A 22,216-nucleotide genomic window follows, 5' to 3' on the forward strand; every position below is an offset into this window, starting at 1 on the left:
GCAGGAAGATTAATCTCTTATGAAATTCACCCAGCCAGGCTTCCTCCCATAAAAGAAAGGATCTGCCTTAGGAGGTGACTGGGCATAAGCTCATTCCCAGGAGCTCACCACGTCTGCAGCACACACTCCCCTTAGCTGGTCATAAAACCTCCCCTTGCCTCTTTTCCCTTTTCACCACAATGGTAAGTGTGTTACTTACCTCATAGTGAGGATGGGTTAATTAATTAAGGCATGTGACATGAATTAATATCATCACCTTCCCCAGTAGTTATACTTATCTATCCAGAGCATTCACTTGTCTTGAAACACCAAGATCTGGACCCAAACAGGGACAAACTGGAGTTAAGCTACAACTCAATCATCTATTTCTATTTGCTTACTGATTTCTAAACAAGAACAAGGTCCTTACGTGTCTGGCACTGTATAGTTTTATCAAACCACACCATTTGGTGATTTGCTTAAGGTCATAAATGAAGTGCCCTGTCTGCCTTTCCAGCACAGTGTCCCAATGCTGGTGGGATGTGAAACCAGATGTCCTGACCCCCACGGTTGTGTCTCACCCCAGAGATTAGATCCCTTCAAACCTAAAGCTACCATACTGAGGGATGAGGAGGAATTTGGATGTGGAGCCTGCCAAAGAGGCAATTTCAAGCCAGAGACCACACGGAGCCCTCCAAAATACCCCAACCTGCCAACAGTGTCAAGTAGTCCATAAATTATCCCTGAAGCCTTCTGGTTTTAATCAGTCGCACTCCCTGATTACTCTTAGAACGTGACTCCAGGCCCCAACACTGAGTATTTATCTTGCATTAATTAGATTAGAAAAGCAGGAGTATTCGATACACTGACTAATCGAGTCAAGGGATCAATACGGCATGTGGCAGAGCCTTACATTGTCCTCACTCTGCAAGATGACAAGTAATGGATTAGTTCTGGAAGGTGCCCAAAATAACACTTGGTGACCTAACACAGGGGAAACATGAACTTTTGTCTGTTTCCCCACTGGAGAAGAAAAAGATGGTGCCACTATGTATATACCAGTATATACCATTCCTGCAAAGCAGAACTAGTGAGGCTGAGTAGTAAACTCCAGGTCATTACTCCCTCAACATGGAAAGGTATATCAGAGTTCCTGATATAGCAAACCAAGGTGTGATGTCATTGCACCCTGCTGAACCTGCTCCTGCCATCTCAGCTGGGCTCTGTGTCATTCAGCTGGCTGTCCCACACATCACTGCTGTGAACAAGCCTCCTTGGAGGTGACTGCATTTTAATCTGCCTGCAATCTTAATGGCATGCACTGTGGTCACACTTCAGCAAAAGCCACAAGGTCAGTTTGGATGGCTTATAAATACCATCTTCAGACAGAGTTACCTAAACCCTAATGCAGCAACTCTAGGTCTTGTCAGTGGGGACGTCTGTGGTCTTCGTTGCTCTGTGGTTGTTACTGGGCTATGATGCTACTGCGTTATTTGGCTGGGGGTGGGGGGGGTGGCCCTGGGGGGGGAAGGAGGAAGGAAAATAGAAAAGACTTAGCAGCAGCCATCACTAGATGATGAAAGTGCAGACTGCTGTGTTTCAGGCAACAATGACATACCCATGGAGGAATGGGCTTACTGGTCATTTTGGGTCATTGTATATTGTTACAGGACTGAAGGGGGGAGGAATTCCTAGCCTGAAAGACAGAAACACAGAGAAAGGTGACCCTGAGTTCATGTCAGCATTAAACTGGGGGTGAGAGTTTGTCTGGTGAAGCCCTGTGGGCTACTCAGGACTTACAAGAACACTCTGCAGAGTTTTTTCCAACCACAAGCTAATCCTCTGACCAGGATGAGTAGAGAGAAGCCCCTGAGTTACAAACAGAGCTTTACTGTGAAAGACTGTCTAAGCAACCTTCTAACCTCCTTCTCTCCACTCCTCCACTCCAGAGCTTTCCCTACTGTTAAAAAATAAGTTGTTACAAAGCCACATATTGTTGCCAAACTGGTGGCTGTTCTCTTGCTATAACACCTCTGATGATAATCCATATCATATTAAAATGTCCTGTTGGGTAAAGGGATACTCCTTCTTTACAGATGGCAACAATCAGCTGAGGATGGAGAGAGCTCACCTGATGCTGTCTTGTGTTTCTGCACATGATCTCCACTTGCCAGTTTCACCAGCTCTCATATTAGTCCAACACAACTTCCCAACCCAGACTACCCATTTTACCAGCCAAGCCCATGCCTCTAACCTAACCCAGAGATTACCCTTAGGAGGGAAATGTACGCGAGAGAGAAGAGTCTGCCACCTCACTCAATGAGATGGGGACATAGTTTGCTCTGCACACCAGCAATGCCGCACTTAGTGTATGGAGGGATGTGGAATTTCTGAGTAATTAGCATCCTTGTAAAATAATCAGTTTCGTCCCTTCTGTTTCTAAGCACTTTTTTTACATGAATCCTGAACAAATGGGCTCTGTTAAGGGAAGGAACAAGACAATCTGTATGACAAGCCACCTCCGTCTTCTCAGCAGCCACCTCCTTGAGCCCCCAGGTCGAAGTTCCATCTGAAGACCCACAGCACTCGTCCTCCAGAGCGGAAGTGCTCCCTTCTCCCACTCATCTGTCACGCACAAAAGTTGTGCAGAGCTTCTGCAGTCTGGGCTCCTACTCCAGCTAATTTTCTTTCTCCCCGCACAGCCCGAAGCAGTTGGAGCCTGTACTGAGATGTAATGATCTCCTGATTTTGTTTTTGTGAGTCAGCCTCTGCTCAGTACAAACCTCTGAGCTAATCTCAGCATGAGCAGCTGTGTCTGGCAAAATGATGGACAACAAGCAGACAAAGCTGCTCCGGGTGTTTGTTTCCTTCTTCCTCAGCAACGAAATCTTCCCGGTTATCCATCTTGAGGATGTCCATTAAGTTTACTGAGCTTGCAGGAGGCCTCAGCTACAGCTTACCGTTTCATGCTCAGATGTTTAGATCAATGCAGCAAACATTCAACAATTTAACAACCTGGTGGGAGGGGAGAGGCGAAGAATGTGATTGTGGATGAGGTGTGAAGCTCAGATCCAGTTTGAGTACTACCTCTTCTCACCCACCGTTCCTGGGAGATGGGATGACCTCTGTGCCCATCACACTCTGAATGTCATCCACCAAAGGTCCAGACCCCTCATCTGACCTTATGTGGTGAGCAAAGCTAGACATGAGCCCCAATCTCTCTCAGCACTCCTGCCAAGCACGGTTTCCTTGCTAAACAAAGACATGAGCCTGCTTCCGTTGGCTTCCATAAGAAAAGCTTATCAGAAGTAAAGCTGGATTAATGTGATTTGGTGTGCCCAGGCATTTATAGGCATTGAGAAAGAAGGTGCTCTTACCAGAGCTCATTTACAAATACCATTTCCCTTTACTAACTGTGTGGATCACATTAGTATACAGGGCTACAGATGAAATGAAACCCCCACAGCTGACATGTCCTTTACAGCGTGCCTAATAGAAGACTTCTCCTGGTCTGTTTTCAACCTACAGCCTCGGGAAGGAGACACTGAAGAGGTGATGTCAAGATCCCCAGCAAGTGCATGCCCAAGGCAGAAATCTCTAGTGTCTCAGTCCCCTCTCTACTCTTCCCTGTCAAATTCCCCGAAAAGCAGAAGAAATGCAGACGTTGAGATGAAAGGGATGACTCGCCAGGGTCACTTCATGGTGTAGCCTTCTAACTCACTCTGTTGTTACTTCATCTTTCCTTCCTGGGAGCAGCTGATTTATCTTTATTATCCTCCTCTGTTGTCACTGTCATTAAATTTTGTTGAGCCAAGAGACTCCACTGTGTGCTTTAGTAATTCGATCAGAAAGGAGGGGAAGCAGAGCTGAGGTAATAGGCAGCGTGAAAGAGGTCAGGAGAAGCAGCCGTGGCACATTAAGGGAAATAGAGATCCAGGCTCACTTGGAAATGGTAATCATATAGAGCGTGCCTAAGCAACTGGCAGCAATAATCTAGAGCAACAGTGACCCAGAGCCTTGCTTGCTCCCCTAGCTGTACTCTTATTTCCCTAAGACCTGATCTTGCAGGGATGTCACATCCTAGGCTCCTTTCTCAGGTTTTAGTCTGTCTTTACCAATGCAAACCAGTCGCTGGAATTAGCAAAGGAAGATCTTAGGCATTGCTCTTCCCAACTCGCTGTTTTACATGTGCCTCTGCATGAATTTGTGATTTGTTTCATTTAAGCATTAGCCATTGAACAAGCCCAGTGGCAACGTAGTCATTTATCTGTACTATTTTATTTACATGGCAAAAATCCCCTGCTGAGAGAAGAATCCCAATGCGTTGTGTCCTTGTATTGGGTCTGGCTGCGATGGAGCTCATTCTCCCCACAGCAGCCCTCCCAGTGCCGTGCTTTGTGTTGGTAGCTGGAAGGGTGGTGGTAACACACCGGTGTTTTGGCCGCTGCAGAGCCGTGCTCCACAGCATCGAGGCTGGCTGCCCAGCATCCCCCCTCACCAGGGGGCTGGGGGTGGGCAGCATCTGGGGAGGGGACAACAGGCAGGACAGCTGGCCCAAACTGACCAAAGGGATGTTCCATACCATATGTCATATGGACGTCTGCTCAGCAATTAAAACTAAGAGAAAAGAGGAGAAGGGGGAGCATTTTTTACTCTGACATTTGTCTTCTGGAGCAACCACTAGGCATACTGAAGCCCTTCTTCCCAGGAAATGGCTGAGCATCACCTGCTGATGGGAAGCAGAGAATAAATCTTTTGTTTTCCTTTGCTTCTGCATGTGGCCTTTGCTTTTGCTTTATTAAACTGTCTTTATCCCGACCCACAAGTTTTTTTCCTTCTTATTTTCTCCCACCCCATCCTGTGGAGGAGGGGAGTGACAGAGAAGCTTGGTGGGCACCTGACATCCAGCCAGAGTCAGTCCTTTTTGGCACCCAATGTTGAGTACATGACAACAGCAGTTTTGTGTTAAGTTTCGTATATAGCTATTGCAATTATTAAGTGGCAAGCTCCAGCGTGGGTCACAGAGTTTGCTGGCTGCACTGCTTGTCTCTCTATTTTGCTGAGCTTGGGAACATGTTAATACAAACAATGGCTATGTGCCTAGCACTGATGGCCTTGCCGTGCTGGGGGAGCTGTCTTTTGAAGAGCATGAGGGAACACAGATCTCTCTTCCTACCTGGGATTGATGTGGATGGTTTTATTATGCAGGTTCCCAAGGGACCTTGTTCATCTTTACATGAGCCGTTCAGTACTACTGACTAACACTGGGGTTTGTGGAATCTGGTGTCAGCCCAGTGTAAGAGAAGGCAACTTTTCAGTAAGGTGATACTGAAATGTGTCATGAGGCGTCCAGTGCCTGGGTGGCGGGGTGTGTGGAAGGATTTGGGGGGATTCCTAGCACAGTTGTCACCTCCCATAACCTGGGATTTTACACTTGAACAGGCAAGCAACCCCGGCAAACTGACATGCCACATGATAGATGGGTGCCTTGCCTATCCCAACAAAAAACAGCAGCTTCTTGCACCGTACTGGGGGCCTGGCCTGTGCCTGGCAAGCCACAGTTCAGTACTCTGAGGGCTGTGATTGAGGCAGGGACCCAAACAACAACTGCAGTAATTGCCCCAGTAGTGAAAAAGAAACAGTGGACAAGGAAAACAACAGGTCCACATCATCAATTAGTAAGGGAAAAGGAAGAAGAGGAATGGTTTGATCAAGAAGCCAGTCCTTCAACAAAGAAACTGGAGGAAGAAGTAAGAGGATTCAGGCAGGACACAGAAACTACCCAGTCCCTGACCTCATCAGGACTTTGAGGCGTGCAGGAAGATGACAGCCACCAGCCAGGTGAGCGGATCGCTGCCTGGCCGTCCTGACACTGAGATAACGGGGCTGGCAGTCAGCAACTGGAAGGTAAGAAAGCCCAGCAGCTGGCTTCCCTTGTTAGAAACCAGGGAATTGAGAGAGGAATTGGAAAAGAGGCAGCTGGAGACAGCTTCTCTCAAGTGTGAGGGCAAGATATCCATTCAAGCAGGATATTGTGGACTCCCCACAAAAGTGGACTACCACAGGTGAAGGCACCCAGTACCTGAAAGAATTAGTGATGCTGGAAGTCATCTACAGGGACTTAGAAAATTATGAGGTCCCCAAAAATCCAAAGGATGTCCTGTGTACATGGGCCATGTGGAGGAAGGTGATTGGAAGGAAGATGCCCCAGCATCATATTCTAACAGCTTGGCAGTGATGTATTGCCCAGATATGGATGCACCAGCTGTGGACAGAGTGTCTTTTTGGCTCCAAAGTTTGAAGAAAATCTCTGCCCCTCTTTATCCTTGTGGTCCAGCACCTTGGCTGTCAGTGGCACGCCAAGAACTCAGTCCTCTCCTGCCCCAGTCAGAGGTAAAAGGAGGCCCAGGTGCATGCCACATGGTGCACTGTGGTTCTTCCTGCATGACTAGGGGGAGGATGGGAGGAATACCTAGAACCTCTGGCAGAAAACGTCAAGAGGAACTGGAGGCTGTCCATGAGGGTTTTGGAGCTGAGAGTATGGAGGATCAGAAGCCCACTACACCCTGACTGAAAAAGAGAAACTAGCAGCAGGTGAGGGGATTTGAGCTGCTTCAGAAGTTGTTGGTAAAGAAGCATATCTCCTCTCGGCACCATGATTGCTCATGCTACACTGGACATTCAAAGGAAACATCCTCTTTACACACACAATACAAGCAGTACTACAAGGAGTAAAATGGGTAGTGTCAATCATGCAGGGAGCTCTAAAGGGGAAACACAACTGCCCAGAAATCCTGGAAGAGACCATGGACCCACCAGAAAGCAGAGATTTTGGAACATTGCTTGAGGAGGTGGCTCATGCCCAAGAGGGCACATTTCTTAAAGCTCAAGTCAGCACCCTGGTTGCTAATGCATTTGTAATTGCACTGCACCTCCTGCCCCTGTGTGTAAATCATGCACCTGTGAGTCATCCCACTGAGGACTGTGGGACCATTTCTATGACCAAGCCCCAACATCAGCCAGGAACTTCACCAGGATGCAAACACCGGTATTGCAACAGCGTTATAAGCACTGACATGCTTGCTAATATGGAGAGAGCAAAAAGCCACCTTTAGCCATGGCCACGTGGATCAAAGCCTTACAGCTTAAAACATGTGACATGGAGCAAGGTGTTAGCATGTAGGTGACCTTAGTTCCTCAACAGCTACAAGCTGGGAACATAACCCTGAATGTCACTTTTTTGGTACTTGTAAGACACATCCTCAGGATAGATACACAGATTCATTCTTGTTTTCCTTTCCTTCTGTTTTTTCCCTAGTGCCTCATCACACAGTGTAACATAAGGCCAGTATAGTCATGTGTCTTGTGGTTAGACACAGATATGTATGTACAGCACCCCCTATCCTGTATATTCACCTTTATGTGCACAGTAAGCAAAACTATAATGTGCTAATTATGCAAACGCACAAGACCATATTTTTATGGTCAATTACATAAACCCCACACATTTACACTGTATGCCTATGTATATACAAAGAGGACACAGTTCATCTGGAGTATTTTAAATGCCTTTTCAGGATGAAAAGTTCTCCAGGACCTCTGCTGACAACCAGTGATCAGTCCTGTTTTGAAGAGAGGTGTCATGAATCCATCACTTGTGTTGCATTATAAAGGGAACCTGCACATCTAAGATCTCTTTTTTACGCACATGCAGCAAGCATGTGCACATAGAAAGAAACTGTTTCTCTTTTATCCTGTTTCTTGCCTTCATGTATACATGCTCTTACATGCATGCATATACACACAGAAAGACTTCGTGGGTTCACTCAAGAAAATACAGAAACAATGAGAAACAGTATAGAGAAGATGTCCAGGTTCCCACGTGCTGCCTGGCCTAGCTAAGGTCCAGCAAGCAGTGTAGTAAACAGCAATTTAATTGGAATAAATTATTTATTAGTTATTAAGGGCTTTTTCCTTGAAGCTCATAAAGGCAACAATGAAAAATTACTCCAGAATTTATTCATTCTGCATGCTGGGAGAAACATTGCGTGTCTGCACATATACACAGATATAAAGCAGACCATGCTGTGATCTTATATATTTACGAACAGACTGCAAGTTAATGTGCACCACAGAAATAAGCAGAACACCATAAAAATTAAAGGAGCAGTGCAGAAATCCAGTATCTTTGTGGTCACATAAAAAGACAGAGGTGTAGTTTGCTTTAGGTACTATAGATGGCTGTTTACTTTCCACTTAACTAGGCTGAAGCTGATCTTTGCCAGATGATCACTTCTGTGCCTTCAGGCACTGAAATACATTGCTAGACTCAGGCCACTGCCCTGGACTGTGACAGTAAATACATATACATTGTGACTGGGGCTGTCCTGCAAGGTCTCTATGCAGTCAGCTTCAGTGAAGACCCCTAGATGCTCTTAATTTTTTATTGCAGTTTCCTTTCTGGCCACAATCCTAATATTGCCCAAAGGTTTCCAGTGGTCCCCTGCTGATTGGTAGCAACACCATGCTGGATATGCCAAAATCTCCACCATTTCAAAGTTATATTTCATTTTTTACTGCTCTCTTGCAGTTCATTGTTATTCCATTCATAGGCTATGCCTAGCCTTTCCATTGGACCCCTACCAAGACTTCACAGCACCTTGGAGATTTCAGTCATGACACATAGATAATTTGCATTTTCCTTTCCTTCAGCCAGTAATTGAAGTTGAAGTCCATCTTCCACTGTTTCTAAATCCTTAGCACTTGATCTGAGGCCCTGTATTAGGTTTATCTCCATGCTACATAGAAGAACAACTTTATACATATAACTCCAGCGTTCAATAAATGATCCTTTGACATCTAGGGATCAGTGGAGGTTCTCCTCTAGTACAGCCAGTTCTTCGCAAAACCCTTTCTTAATAGCAGACATTTTTCCGGCTCTCCTAATCACATCAAAATAGTCACTGGGCTTTTGGATATATCACATCATGCGTTTCTTACCATGATAACACCAACGTATCTATATGGTGGAGAGCACTGACCTGTCTCAGGTGAACAACAGCTGCTGAACCATGTGCAGTCACACTGCCCAGGCAGTTAGAGAGGAATGTAAATAGCCCAGGAGGCAAATGAAAATTTTGGAGGAATGTCCTGATCTCTTCTGCAATCTGCCCATAAGAACCACACAAAGAACTTCCACACCTCAGCTCATCCAGGGACCCATTTCCACAAATTTATTGTATCTTGATGTGCTTGATGCACTCTGACAATTAACACCACGAATGTCCTCGAAGGACTTTGCCATGGACCACAGTTTTTTCTAATTCCTCTGGAGTTCTTCATCAGCACTTTGGGCTCTGGGATCCCAAACCATATTTTCTACAGCAGTGATGTGGTTTGGGTTTTTTTTGTGACTCTGAAGTGAGGGCTAAAATACTGTAGCTGGCTTTAATTGTTGGAGGATTAGCAGTAGTCATCCTGACACTCCTTGATGTCTCAGCCATGCCGTTAACTACAGGTGGGTCATCTTCACAGTCTGGGATCTACATCCCTGGAAGCTGTGTGGTCTTTTGTTCACCTCCTTTATGGAGTGGCTGGGAGCTCTTGTGGAGCCAGAACAAAATAAGGTGACAAGAAAATCTCAACGGCTGTAAGTAAGTACAACATGAGTTTGCTAGAGTATTCAGTCCAAAAACTGATTTAAACCTGAAGAAGTGATAGTAGTATGTGAATCTTCTTAGAATCCATTTCTGGTCATTCTTTGGATAGCAGTCCCCCAAACGATCTCTGTTCAGCCCACCTCAGATGCGCAGAGCAACCACCTAGGCAAGAAGGCTGTGGACAGAGAGAAATGAAGGACAGTGGAAACTGCTGCCCCCTCCCAAAGGGATGAGAACTACTTCCTTGGCAGGGAAATATATTTATTGCCCAGCAGAGGCAGGCCACATGCTGACACTGTGTCAGAATGACTGTGACAATTGACAACAACTTGGTCTCTGCTTTGGGAGGGAGTCTTGGACAAACATCTGAGGATGCTCCTTGGTGGCAGAGCAGCCAGTCCCAAGCATCTCTGTAAGGATCACAGGGGACATCCTGAGAAAAAAAGAGCATGGACACTGGACACAAGCCAAGATCCCCTAGCTATGCTATAGAGGACACCCAAAGTAAGAATCACCTTTGCTCGCAGCCAACACAAATACCTCCTTACACCTGAGCTGCTTGGACTCCCTTCATAAGCACTGCAGTGATGCAGTTACTGCTGAGGGTTGTTCATGCTATCCTAAAGTTGAACCTGCAGGAAGCCACGTGTATTTTACTCTGAAAGGGACAATTTCTCTCCCACCAACAGCAGGTGTATGAATGATTTACCTAGGTGCAGAGAAACAAGCTAGATATGGTAAATTAAGATGAATACCATTATTTCTGTCTGTATGAGTCTGCTCTACCTGCAGGTCATTAACAGACGAGCCTCCCGTTCCAGAAGGATGGATGCACTGCCATGAAGCCACAGTGTCCCAGCTCCTGCATCAGCTGCGTACTAGCATTGATGGCCTACACTGAAGTCACCTTCTTTCTGCAGTGGTGGAAAGGAGGAAACCTTTCCTCTTGGACAGTATCTTCCATTAACATGGCTTGGAACTTGTTACCAACAAAAGCTCTGGGCTCCTAAATTTCTTGTGCCATGGAGCTTCCTTTCTTCCAAGGGAGATAAAGTGAGAACGAAACAGAACCTTTGAAATCTGGGTGTTGCATGAGTATTTTACAGTGAACAGGTCCCTTGTAATATGCATATAACACACAGAGAGAAATTTGGTGAGCTTGACCCTGGTGGTCTGTGCTTTGCTGAGTGAGGACAGGAACCACCATGACACAGTTTGCAGATTGTCCAAGCTTCAGTAGCCACTATTGCAGTCCATGAACTAAGGAATGTTGTTTAATACTGCTCGTTATTGTGAGAGGTTAGTTGAGGCCACCTTTCCTACTGTGGGTGCCAAGGCATGCAGGGGTAACTGCTTTATCCAATTTGCCTTAGAACATGAGTGGCTCAGCAGGGAATCAGACTCAGAAGAGCAGACCTCCCCTACTTCACCCTTCTTGGGCGGTTTGGAAGGTGCTAACATTAGGCAGAAGTTGAAAATGCTTCCTGCTGCCCTTTTGGCAGGGAATTCGCAGCTGCTGGTCTGCTGTGCTCCCCTCTCACCCATAACAGGTCTCCCTTCTCAGATACCTTCTCAGAGAGCTAAGTGATTGAGGGATGCCCCTTGGTGTGTTTGCAGCTTTGCCCTAGTCATTTTATAGTCATTGGCTATTGCTCCATCTTTCTCAAAGGAAAACAGCATTAAAATAGCTTTCTATATTCCTTGAGTACCTTCCGTCATTCCTTGGCAGCAGTCATCCCTTCACGTCCTCTCAATGATGTCACTGACATCAAGCACAGGACCCCCCCAGTCCCAGCTCTCTGATGCACTTAATTAAAACAGAATCACTCAATAATTCTGTTGTGCTTTCCTGCGCATCTGGTCATTCACCTCTCATGTGCACAGGCAATTAATTTTTAGGTTGTCCGTACAAAGGGATTGAAACTAGAATATGAATTCCAGCACAGTGGGAGGAAAGAAGGAAGTTTTGCTGATGTGTTAGTCCACCTGCAGGGCTCTGCCCTCGGATGCCAAGTGCCCATGATGCCTAAAGGCTTCCCAGAGTGTTAAAAGTTGGAAGGGAGGGAAGGTTTTTGAGATAAAACAGTCCCCCACTCCTGCCCAATTCCATTCATATTGTGAATAAATTAATAACCATGTTCCTGCCTGGAAACCTCATCAAAACCAGTGGCCCAGGGTGCTACATAAAAATAAATGTCAGACCCTGCTGCAAAGAGCTGTATGTGGCCTTTAGTGACTTCTGCAGAATCACACAGAGATCATGTAGAAATCTCAGCACTAAAACTCCTGATTCATGGGCTAGAGCATATTCATTAGTTTATCCTCTTTCTCAACCTTTAAAAAAAAAAAAAGAAAAGAAAAGCTAGCAGTACAAAATAATCATTTTCCCCTGGCATTTATTGAAATGCCATTTGAATGAGACTAAACAATGCTTTATGTTCCTTTGGTTAACTGATATGGGCAAAACTCCATAAGAAAGGAAAACTGCAACTCTGATCTAGTTAATGGATATTAGAGGTACGAAATGCTTTCAAATACACACAATTATTTTTATCTGCTAATTCAGAGGGTGAAAGCTTCTTTCTAGGAAATATGGTAATATATATTGATCAGAAAAATGAAGCTTCTCTACCAAACCCTGAGCACGATGCAAGGTTAAGGGGTTTTAATTAATGAAAAAGCTTTTTCATGAAATGATGCCACCACTCAAGGAAAGTATACACTATGACCTCCAGTTAAGTGGAGACACTTTTTAAATATGACACTGCTCATACGAGCATCACTCACTCTCTTTCTTGGCCAGATAAATATTGAACAAACCTGCTGCCAGACCAGCCTTCCCTATTCTGCCCTGCTTGGGTGGTGGGTATCCACTGCTGAGGTGACCACCACAAAAAACTCAATCCCAGATATGGATGTCTTTCAGGCATGCCAAAGATCTGTGATGGCATCAACGAGTGGTCTAAGCATCTGGGTGGGACAAGATCATCACTGGGGAGTGAAGATCTACAAGATGTGCCCAAAAACCACATCTCAGACAGCCCATGGTATCTACTGTCATAGAACAGAAGGTGAGGAGCTTAAGACCACTTGAACATGTACAAGTAGCAAGGTGGAGCAGGAGCAGATCTGTAGATATAAAGGAGCTGGGGACCCAGTGTGCATGATATGTATGTTCCCAATGCTCACAATGCATACATTTCAGGAGGGTTATTTCAAGCTATACCCAGCTTTATCCCTCGAACTGAACACCTTTTATCGTTGGCTGTGGTCCTGAAGCATGTCTGCTGGTTTAATCTGTTCAAAAAGAGTTTGGGTCATGCAGTCTGAGTCATTGTGAGATGAAAACAAAAGCCAGTAAGCAGGGACAACTGGGAAACTTCTTATAGAACTTTACTCCTGATCTGAATAAATCTCAAACAGCAATGCAGATGTACCCACAAGTCCTGTGCCTTTTACTCCTGAGAACAATTCCTTTGCATTTATGTCGAGACTCCTATAGTTATCAGATGTTTAAGCTGTCATTGGAATTAAACTACCTCTTCTTCTCCACCTAGATTTATTTTCTAACTCCTACCAACACAAACAGAAATATAAATTAGCCCTTTCTATCATTTATTTTGAAATCTGTCCAGCTTGCCTTGCAAATGGGAATATAATGAATTTCATCTTCAATCAGAAACAAGTGCTTTAATTGTTCAGTATATTAGTGATGCATTGTTTACACGATTATTCTTTTTTAGGAGGCACAGTCAACTTAGACTGAGTCCCATATGGATGGTAAACTGGCAAAATCTAACCTGCAGCAGTGGTTTTGCTACCTGAAAGGTAACATATTTACTTCCACTCCACCAGGATTCTTCTGCATTTCAGACCTGTACAGGACAGATGCTAAACTGCCCAAGACAGCAGAATTATCATGCCATAGGGGCAGAATGGAGTCTGCTGCAGAATTTAACAGGATAGCTTGAATACAGCGAGGCCTCACCACGTCTGTCTTCTATTAACAATATATGGCTACAGCCCTACCTAAAACCTGACATGCAGCTTCTTCACCTAGCAGGATAGACCCGTCCCACTCAACTTAGCTCGCGATGGAGTGACAGGAATGTTCTGCCATAATCTCCAGTGGAAAGAAGAACCCTTGTCATGCAAAATTGCTGGTATGTTTGCATTTATTGCAATGCTTCCACTGCAGTTGTTACTGGTGGTATCTGAGCACCTAAATTTTGGCTGCACATATTCCTTAGCAGAACCATGGAAAGCCGAGTGGAAAGGGATTGCTCTGTGCTGACAGCCATTACCCCCAGGCTCAGGTGCACTGCTGAGCTGTGAGGGGTGCACCCCTCAGAAAGTCTCATTAACAAAGGGAGAAGACAGCCCTCCAAAAGGAACACTTCCTTCTAATGTTTTTATCTTGCTTCTGGTACTGTGCAATGAGTTTGGGAGAGGCCAGCAGAGTCCAATGGAAATTCAGAGAAAAGCAACATTATCCACTGAAATGTCAGACAAATATCGACTTCTCCACAAAAGGCTTAGTCAGATGCCTTGGGAGAGTCAATATTTGGTGGAGAGCATTAAAATTTCACAGGCCCTTGGCCAAGGTGACTTTCTACAAGTAGGGCTGATCTCTCTCACAGTAAATCTGCCCACCAAGCCTGCCACGTGTGAGCAGAGGCAGTCCAGCTTTCAGCAGCCCCTGGTCTCCCCCGACTGACAGCGAAGCAACATTCAAAATCCTCCTGCCTGGGGGAGGTGTCTAAGGAACAAGTCCAAGGTCCCAATAAATCCATAGCAAAGGTGGAAAAGAAAGGGCAAGTCCAGACACCATGATGATGGGCACTTCATAAACACAGCTGACAGGTCAGAGAGATTGGTAGACAGATTTCTGGCATTTTAGCCCACGAACACACGCTCTGTAAAAGCTAGACTCACTTCCAGCTGCAGTAACAGGGAGATTTCATGCTCTGTGGGAACTGTCAGTCCCCAAAAGCTTTCAGAAGCTCATGACTGCATTTCCTGTGCTTTCTACCCCATTATGCAGATGCCTTAAAGTAAATGTAAATCACATCAAGACTAATTGTAAAGGGCTTTGGCTTTGAGAAGAAGCAAAGTGCTCTGAGATGGCTGCTGATGGTCCAGTGGCCGCACGTCTTTGCCCTCTTCCCCTCTCACTCCACACCCTGTCTCCACTCATCCACACATCGTGATGCCCTGAGCTCTCACAGACAAGGCCAGCAGGGCTCACTGGGTTAATTAAATCAGTGTCGTTTGCTGTCTGGAGCTCAAGTGACAAATGCATTCCCAACCTTGCCCCTTCTGAGTGAAGGGTGGTTTGTGAAGCGTGACGGTGGTTCAGGACTCCTGGACTCTGTGCTCACACGTCTCACCCAGATGAAAGCATTGCAGCCCAGTGATCTGGTTTCCCCCCTCTTGGTCACTGGGACAGAAAGCACCAGCACCGTGTCAGTGCAATAAGTGCATTTTCACTCTGCTTTAAGACTCCCCTTTTCCTGCTTCCCTTCGTGGTCTGTCATTGGGGAATTAGATGTCAGGAGATGCTTGGAAAGACTGAAAGGGACAGTTCCCCTCCTCCCCACTCAGGCTGTGAATGTGAGGCTAATTTTATTAGCCCAGCCACTCCATTATCCAAATAACCCCTTGCCAGCCTCCCACTGCATTTGCAGATGCATTAGTGTAATGGTACTCTGCACTGCCAAACACATGCTGCCTTCCATACCAGGTGCGTTTCCCAGGCAGATAAGGTGATTCTTCTGGTTTTGTGTGTGTGTATACATACATATATATATATATATAAAAAAAAATCTATAAAGGTGTATACTAGAGCACCCAAACATGTCAGTAACTTCAGAAGATTTTGAGCATACAGGGTTACAGAGCAACGCTCCTGTTTTGTAACACCCTTTGAGGTCCTGCATAAGCATGGATATATATTTACAAGGTGCCGCATGTTGGTTCATCATACGACAGGTAAGCTATACACTTTACCATTTGTGAATGTTTACAGTGAGACAAAAATAAGCCTGATTCCCTGCCTCCTGTCTTCTCTACTTCGAGGTTCGCAGAAATCTGTCTAACCCATGCAGGTGGTGGCTTTCTTACGTTAGCGCAATGCTGCCTCCTCTTTTAAGCTGGAGGAGGAGGGATGTAACTTGGAGGAGTGCCAGGGAATGTATTTGTGGGCTTTTCTTTTGCCCTGTGACCTGGCATGAACATTACAGCAGATTCACATATGTTCAGTAGTCCATTTTCTGTGTGTCCTTTATATGATGAACTCATGCATCAACTTTCCAGTCACCTACATCATCTCACAGCAAACCTGTTGCATAATGGGGTAAAGATGCAAGAGGGCTCCTGCCATAAGAGCAACTCATTCCCCCCCAGCCTGCTCCCAGTCCAACCCAAAAGAGAGGGCAGTTAGTTAGGAAAATGCAATAGCCTTTTATAAAATCTTTTAAATCACTAAGGAGCCAGCAAATAACTAAATCAGGTCTGTGTCATCCATGACCATTCTCACAGCTGAAAGAAGAAAGAGCAACATCCCAAGCTAAAAGCAAATCACAGATCCAGAACAAATATTTTTTTTCTACAAATGGAGCAGTAAATTCACGGTGACTTTTCATGTGGTGAAATAATAATAATAAAAAAGTTAATATCTTGGAGAAGCAGGATGGCAGAAAAAAATAACAAATGCAAGTAAAAAAAATAATAAAATTGTCCCATTGAAATGCACAGGATATTTCCAGAGACCTGACCCAGCTAAGCAAGAAAATTTCATCCACCCAGTAAAGAAGCTTGTTATTTTTCTAGGACCCTGGGGTAAAACTGTCGATGCCAAAACCTACAAATAGTCCCTCTGCTTTAAGAAACAATGATTCAAAACTGCAGTTCTTTATCACATGAGAATTCTCCTTCCTCCTCCCAAATGGTTGTGTGAGGAAGCCAACAAAATTCAAACACATATATCAAATACAAATATTTTGGTATTTAAAAGATCTTTTTGCACTGCAACCATTACTCCTGTTCCTCTAGGTGAAAGAATAACACCCCAAAGCTGTTTGAGCACTGAAGGGGGGTGGGGTGGGAGGGGGGGGTTTAGCTTGTGTGGGAGCAAGGAGAGCCTATGATATTTCCTACAAGTACTTTTATCCGTTTAGCTTTGAAAATTAATGAAAATAAATGATCAGAAGGCAATAAATAGATCTGCAGCTACCCTCACGAAGGAATGCTGATACACTGTTTACACATCTAATGTTTGTTTTGAGACTCCGCAATCTCCGCAGGATGCTTCAGTGCATCTGGTGTTGTCACTGTATTTCTTTTTCCATTTTAATTTATTGATCCAGGATGTAAAAGTATCCCTGAAGCCCTGGGTTGGTTTTAAGAAGTTCCCTTTGCTGGAAGGAGGTGACACACCTCAAGCAAGCCAGTCCTGAAGGAGCTTGGGCGCACAGGGGTGGGTGAACACCTGGCACCTTAAAGAGCAGCCAGAGACATCAGCGGGTTGTGCACCCTGGGGGTCCCCCATGGAGACGCCGATTCCCGCTGCATTAGCAAACGGAGAGCCTTCATGCCATGAGAGCTGCAACAGGTCAGTGCCCTCCAAGGCTGTGATGACACTGTCAAATAAAACAGGCCAAGGACCTTTTATAAAGCCTTGCTGGCAAACGGCAAGGTGTCTACATCCCTACATTTTCTTTTCTTCCCCCATCTCCTGAAGTTTGTTGATGTCTCCCTACTGCCCCAGGGACTAGCCCTGCCCTGGCATTCCCCTGTGTGAGGAACACTGCCTAGAGGAGTGCTGCCTGACACAGGGCAAACCCATGGCAGGAGCCGTGCTAATATTGCCATGGTGCTGCTGGTGGTGTTCAGTGTTTGAGCCTGTGCCTGCCCTGTTTACCTGGTGGTTTCACTAGCCCAGGAGTTGGGCACATGGAGGCAAGCAGAGGACAGACTCCCCTGGTGTCACTGCTCTTGGGGCAGCACCGCTGACAGGTCATGAAACATCATGGCTGACTTTCCCAGCCCCTCCTAGACCTCTTACCACACAGGCATGTCTTCCATCATGTCAACATGAGGTCCTTGTGGTCAGGCATGTGCTCAAGGTGGCTAACAAGCAGATATCCCTGAAGCACAGACAGGTATATCCAAGGACACCAGTGCATCCATGGACAGCCTTAACCAGAGGAGGCTGCTAGCTCAGCAACCCCACTGCACACAGCCAGCCTGCTCCAGCAGGCTGTGTGGGCTTTCCCCAAACACATACCCACTCTTCTCCTCTGTTACCCCTCTTTAGAAGATAGGCATCAGCTCTTAATCAATATTTTAAACATTTAATTGGGAGTACAAGCTAAAAACACTAAATGCTCAAGCTGACAGCTTGCAATAGCTCCTGTCCTGTGCAGTAGTACGGAGACTTTGAACCTACCTACACAAATCACCTAACACTGTGTTTGTATTACTCTGTAAAGGTCTTTCTGCACTGGACAATTTAATGTGCATTACTCTCCAGTCCTAAGGCCAGTGAGTATAGAATAGCAGATGTACACATCATTAAACTCTCTTAGCCTGCAAATGGAGCAGATGCAACCAAACTGCCTCTCAGAAGTGGTCACTGGCCATGGTCATCCCTGAACCATATCCAAGACTATCTGGAAGACAGCTTGCCAGCCCCACGATGAGGATGTGCCAAGCGCCATCACACCATTTAACAGAGGAGATGATCCACCTCCAGTGCCTGGTCACACTCCCCAGCACTGGTACAGATGTAACCTAAAGTCCATGTGGCTACTAGTTCACTGCTTGCAGGAGTAAGAAAGCCATCAGAAAAAAAAAGGAAGAAAAAAAGTGGGGGGGGGGGGGGGTAAGCAGGAACAGCAGATGAAGGTAACACCTCTTCCACTCCCAGGCCATTCCTGGTCCCATGTCACAGAATACCATCCACCAAGGTACGCATGTAAGTGGTCCTGAGGTCCTGCAATGAACCAGGGCAGCAAATTGGCCAGCTTTAAGCACAAATCAAACCAAGAAATTAATTTTAAATGGTTTCTTTTTTCAACTGTTATCAGTATAGAAGCACAAATGCAAGACCTGGGAAAGGCTATCACAAGCCCATAATGACATGGGAGATAAGGTATCATCAACCCAGGACCTGAAAAAGACAACATTCTCCCAAACAGGGGCCACACTTGCCTCCTTGGTGAGGCACAAAATGCTGGGATTTCAGATGAGGATCACAGAAGGTGTTTTTCTTTTTGCAAGCACACGGTTAAGATGGACTGTGCAGAGATTAGCTGGATTTCCCCAAAGATGCGAGCTCAACCTTGGGAAAGTGCTGAGTATAGGGTTGAGTAATTAGTGATGGATAGCATGTTCACCAAGTCCATTAGCTGGAAAGAAAAGCAAACCTGCAGCATTCTCAGCTGGAAAGAAAAGCAAACCTACAACACGCTTCACATTCCTTCCCTGGTTTTTCCTGCCTCCTGACAGCATCCCAACAACCCCCTCGCAGCCCACACTACCGCCTGTCATGGGGCTCCTCTCAGCGCAGCTTCGCATTTCGTTGGGGACTGGCATTTCCAATCAATTAGACATGTCACTGCTGAATTTCTCTGCTAATTACTGAAGTTTATTATGTCTAAAGCCAGGTTAAACGCAGAATTCCTGAGGTCAAATGGGGTCACTCAGACAATCAGTTCCACATTTTCTGTAGCAAAAGAGACCCCCACAATCAGTCACTGCCAAGTGGTTGGTAATGACCAACCTGCCAGTTAATGGCCCGAGGTGAAAGTCTCAAGGATAGATAATGCTTTTTTTGGGGGGAGGGGGGGGGGGGGGGGAGGGGTGTGGCAGAAGTGAAGTGGCAAAGAAAAAGGCCACTTTGGAGGCAATTATAGCACGGAAGCTTGAACCCAGAACCCTTTCTTGGTGTCTTACTGTGGAAGGAGAATGGTTGCCTCTATGCATCAAGCAAGAGAGCAAGAGGTGCCTTCCTTTGCACTAATTTCTGGGTCTGACCCAGTTACTAAATGCCCTTTGGTTTCAATGGGGTTTCATAGTGGCCTCAAATGTGTCACTATGAAAGCAAGGTGCTCAGGGGTAAGGACAGATAGGCCCTAACTCGCCAGTTGCTTAAAAGTGTGCCGTGAGCTCTGCTACTTGCTTCTTCACCCCTCTTTGCCTAGCGATAGATGCAGTGGCTGTAAGAGGGTTGCAAGCCAAGGAGAGCCTGGGAGGGCTGTTCCTGAACAACAGAGCATACAGCTCCCTTCAGAAGGAAAAGAAAAACATCTCCCCATCTGTTCTGGAGACGAAAGGGTTTTCAAATCTCTCTTGGTTCATTCTGACACTGCATCCTGAGGGTAAAAGATGTGCTGTCCCTTACCAGGGTTTTGCTTGCAGCCGGCTGCAGCAGAGCATGAAACACTTCAGCCTAGACAGAGCACACGGGGAAGCTCAAAGTGCTCAGAGTTTGCAGTAGCAGCTGCCTGAAGCGCCTTGCCTAAATGTCAACACTGTTTTCAGAAACAATTACAGGGAATGCAAAAATAGCAATCAGGGAGTTACACACCTCTTCTCCATCCAACGGCTGGCAGATGATTCTATATCATGAGGAAGCCAAAAGAGGATCCCTCTAACTGCTGGCCCTTAAAACTCTCTATAAAAGATAACACTACACAGGCTTTTCTTCCCAGGGTTAAAGGCTTCAGAATGACCAGCAGTGAGGAGGAAAAACAGGCTCCCATGGATGCTCCTTCAGCTGGAGCGGTGCTGCAGAGCCCTGACAATCCACACGGTTAAATTCTTCATGGTCTTTTGCATGGGTTTGGCTGTCCAAATTGCAGCCTCTCAGACAATGTGCGGGAATGTCTTGAGTTTATTGCCTGCTCAGTGTGGATGGAGCTACCCTCTTCTGGGAGAGTAAGAGAGCTGAGATCTGTAGGGACAGGCCACACTGCAGCATTTAGTTTCAGTGCCAGAGACTGTTCCCTGTTTTACTGCATTTATTAGTATAGCTGCTGGGGAAAAAGGATACTTCACCCTGATGGAGACTAGGTTAATGCAAACGTCTTCCTGTCTCCTTTGTGCCAGTGCTATGTGAATCCAACATTAATTGTGTGAATTGCCCTGGAATTGATGCTCCATCAAAACACATTCTTGATGTGATGCTTGGAGGAAACACATGGGTTACCTTTGCTCTTTGGGGCAGAAACTACTGACACGTGAACTATAGAAGTGCTTGGAAGGTTCCTTCCAAAGAAAGCTTCCCAAATGATGTCATGGGAGCAGGGATATCATACAAACACCATCTTTCATCCCCAAGAAATCCAAAGGGCTTTACAAGTTCGTAAATACATCACAAAGGCATCCATGGATCCAAAGAGAAGGGACACAAGAACAGGCATTTATGTAGGATTTCAGGACTAGTGGAAAAGAAGTGATTTCGTAAAGAAAAGGATTTCTAGGGAGTCAGTGATGCGAAAACTGCAGAGATTGAGACAAGACAGCAGAACTAAGCGTTTAAGGACCTTTTTTTCTAAAAGTCTGACTCTTATTCAGGCAATGACACATGGGGCATTTGGTAGTGAAATTGTCCTTTCCGTGTACAGCATCCACAGAATGGGCAGGCAAACACCAACTGATCTATCCAATTAAATTTCTGCATTGATTTTTCTGTCCCTTCAAATCTTCCCAACCTCCCAAAACCACTGCCTTTGTTACACTTATCATATAGACATAGCCACAGGTGCGTGCCCGAGCTCCAGGGAATATCATTACAGCACTGGGTGTCTTCCTGGGCTGCATTGTCCATCTATACAAGTGTCTAACCAGCCCAAGCCTACACTACAAACAAAAATACAGGTATAACCTATAAAATAGAGTGCTGACCAACTGCTTAGTTTGCTGGTTCAAAATATCTTTCTACAGAAAAAGAAAAGGGGGTGGGAAGACAGACTAAACTAGGTCTCAAGGATTCCCATTACTTCCTCACCCAGTTAGGAAACAAAACAAGAAAATAATTTTCAGGGCACCTGAGTACACTCACCTCCAATCACGATATGGAAAATCACAAAAGCTGGGAAAAACAAACAAACAAATCCAGAAAAAAACTGGAAAAAACTTAAAAATTCTTTTTTAACAGAGAAGAACATAAAAACCAGTAAGCCTTTCAAGCACAGGTCCTGAAATGGATTTAATTTTCCTGATCCTACTACACACATCTATGATGATCACGACTATATTAAGCAATATAAAGTGGTGAAAGATATTTAACAGGGGCCTAAAGCAAGAAAGACTCAAAGCCATGAGTGCAGAAGACACAGCAAATTCTGGAGCACATTAAAAAGTTCTCTGTGATTCTGACAACAAAAAGTCTATTGATCCCCACTAACAAGGAGCATGCTTAGGAGTTCAGAGGTACCACATGAAAAATAGAAAAGGCATTAGAAAATGATAACTGTGCACTTACAGCGTACACAAAATCCCCAAGAGAGCAAATATTTGCTTCAGAGAAAGTAACAAGATACATAAGCCTGCAATGGAAACAACTTTTGAAG

At 45.4% G+C, this 22,216-nt stretch overlaps 1 protein-coding gene across 3 annotated transcripts in view; it reads right to left on the reverse strand.

Moving 5' to 3' along the window:
- PLXNA4 (plexin A4) overlaps positions 1-22,216 on the reverse strand; it is a 456,052-nt gene that overhangs the window by 197,787 nt on the left and 236,049 nt on the right. The window contains exon 5 of one of the 3 annotated variants that reach the window (XM_027785666.2): positions 9,298-9,813. The exons of the other annotated variants lie outside the window; for them this stretch is intronic. Coding sequence (XP_027641467.1) covers positions 9,733-9,813 — 81 coding nt within the window. The 3' untranslated portion in view covers positions 9,298-9,732. Of the gene's footprint in view, positions 1-9,297; positions 9,814-22,216 lie in introns of those variants that run through there. 3 annotated transcript variants of the gene reach the window in all.

This window comes from Falco peregrinus, chromosome 6 (assembly GCF_023634155.1).
Source record: "Falco peregrinus isolate bFalPer1 chromosome 6, bFalPer1.pri, whole genome shotgun sequence".
Classification (NCBI taxonomy): domain Eukaryota; kingdom Metazoa; phylum Chordata; class Aves; order Falconiformes; family Falconidae; genus Falco; species Falco peregrinus.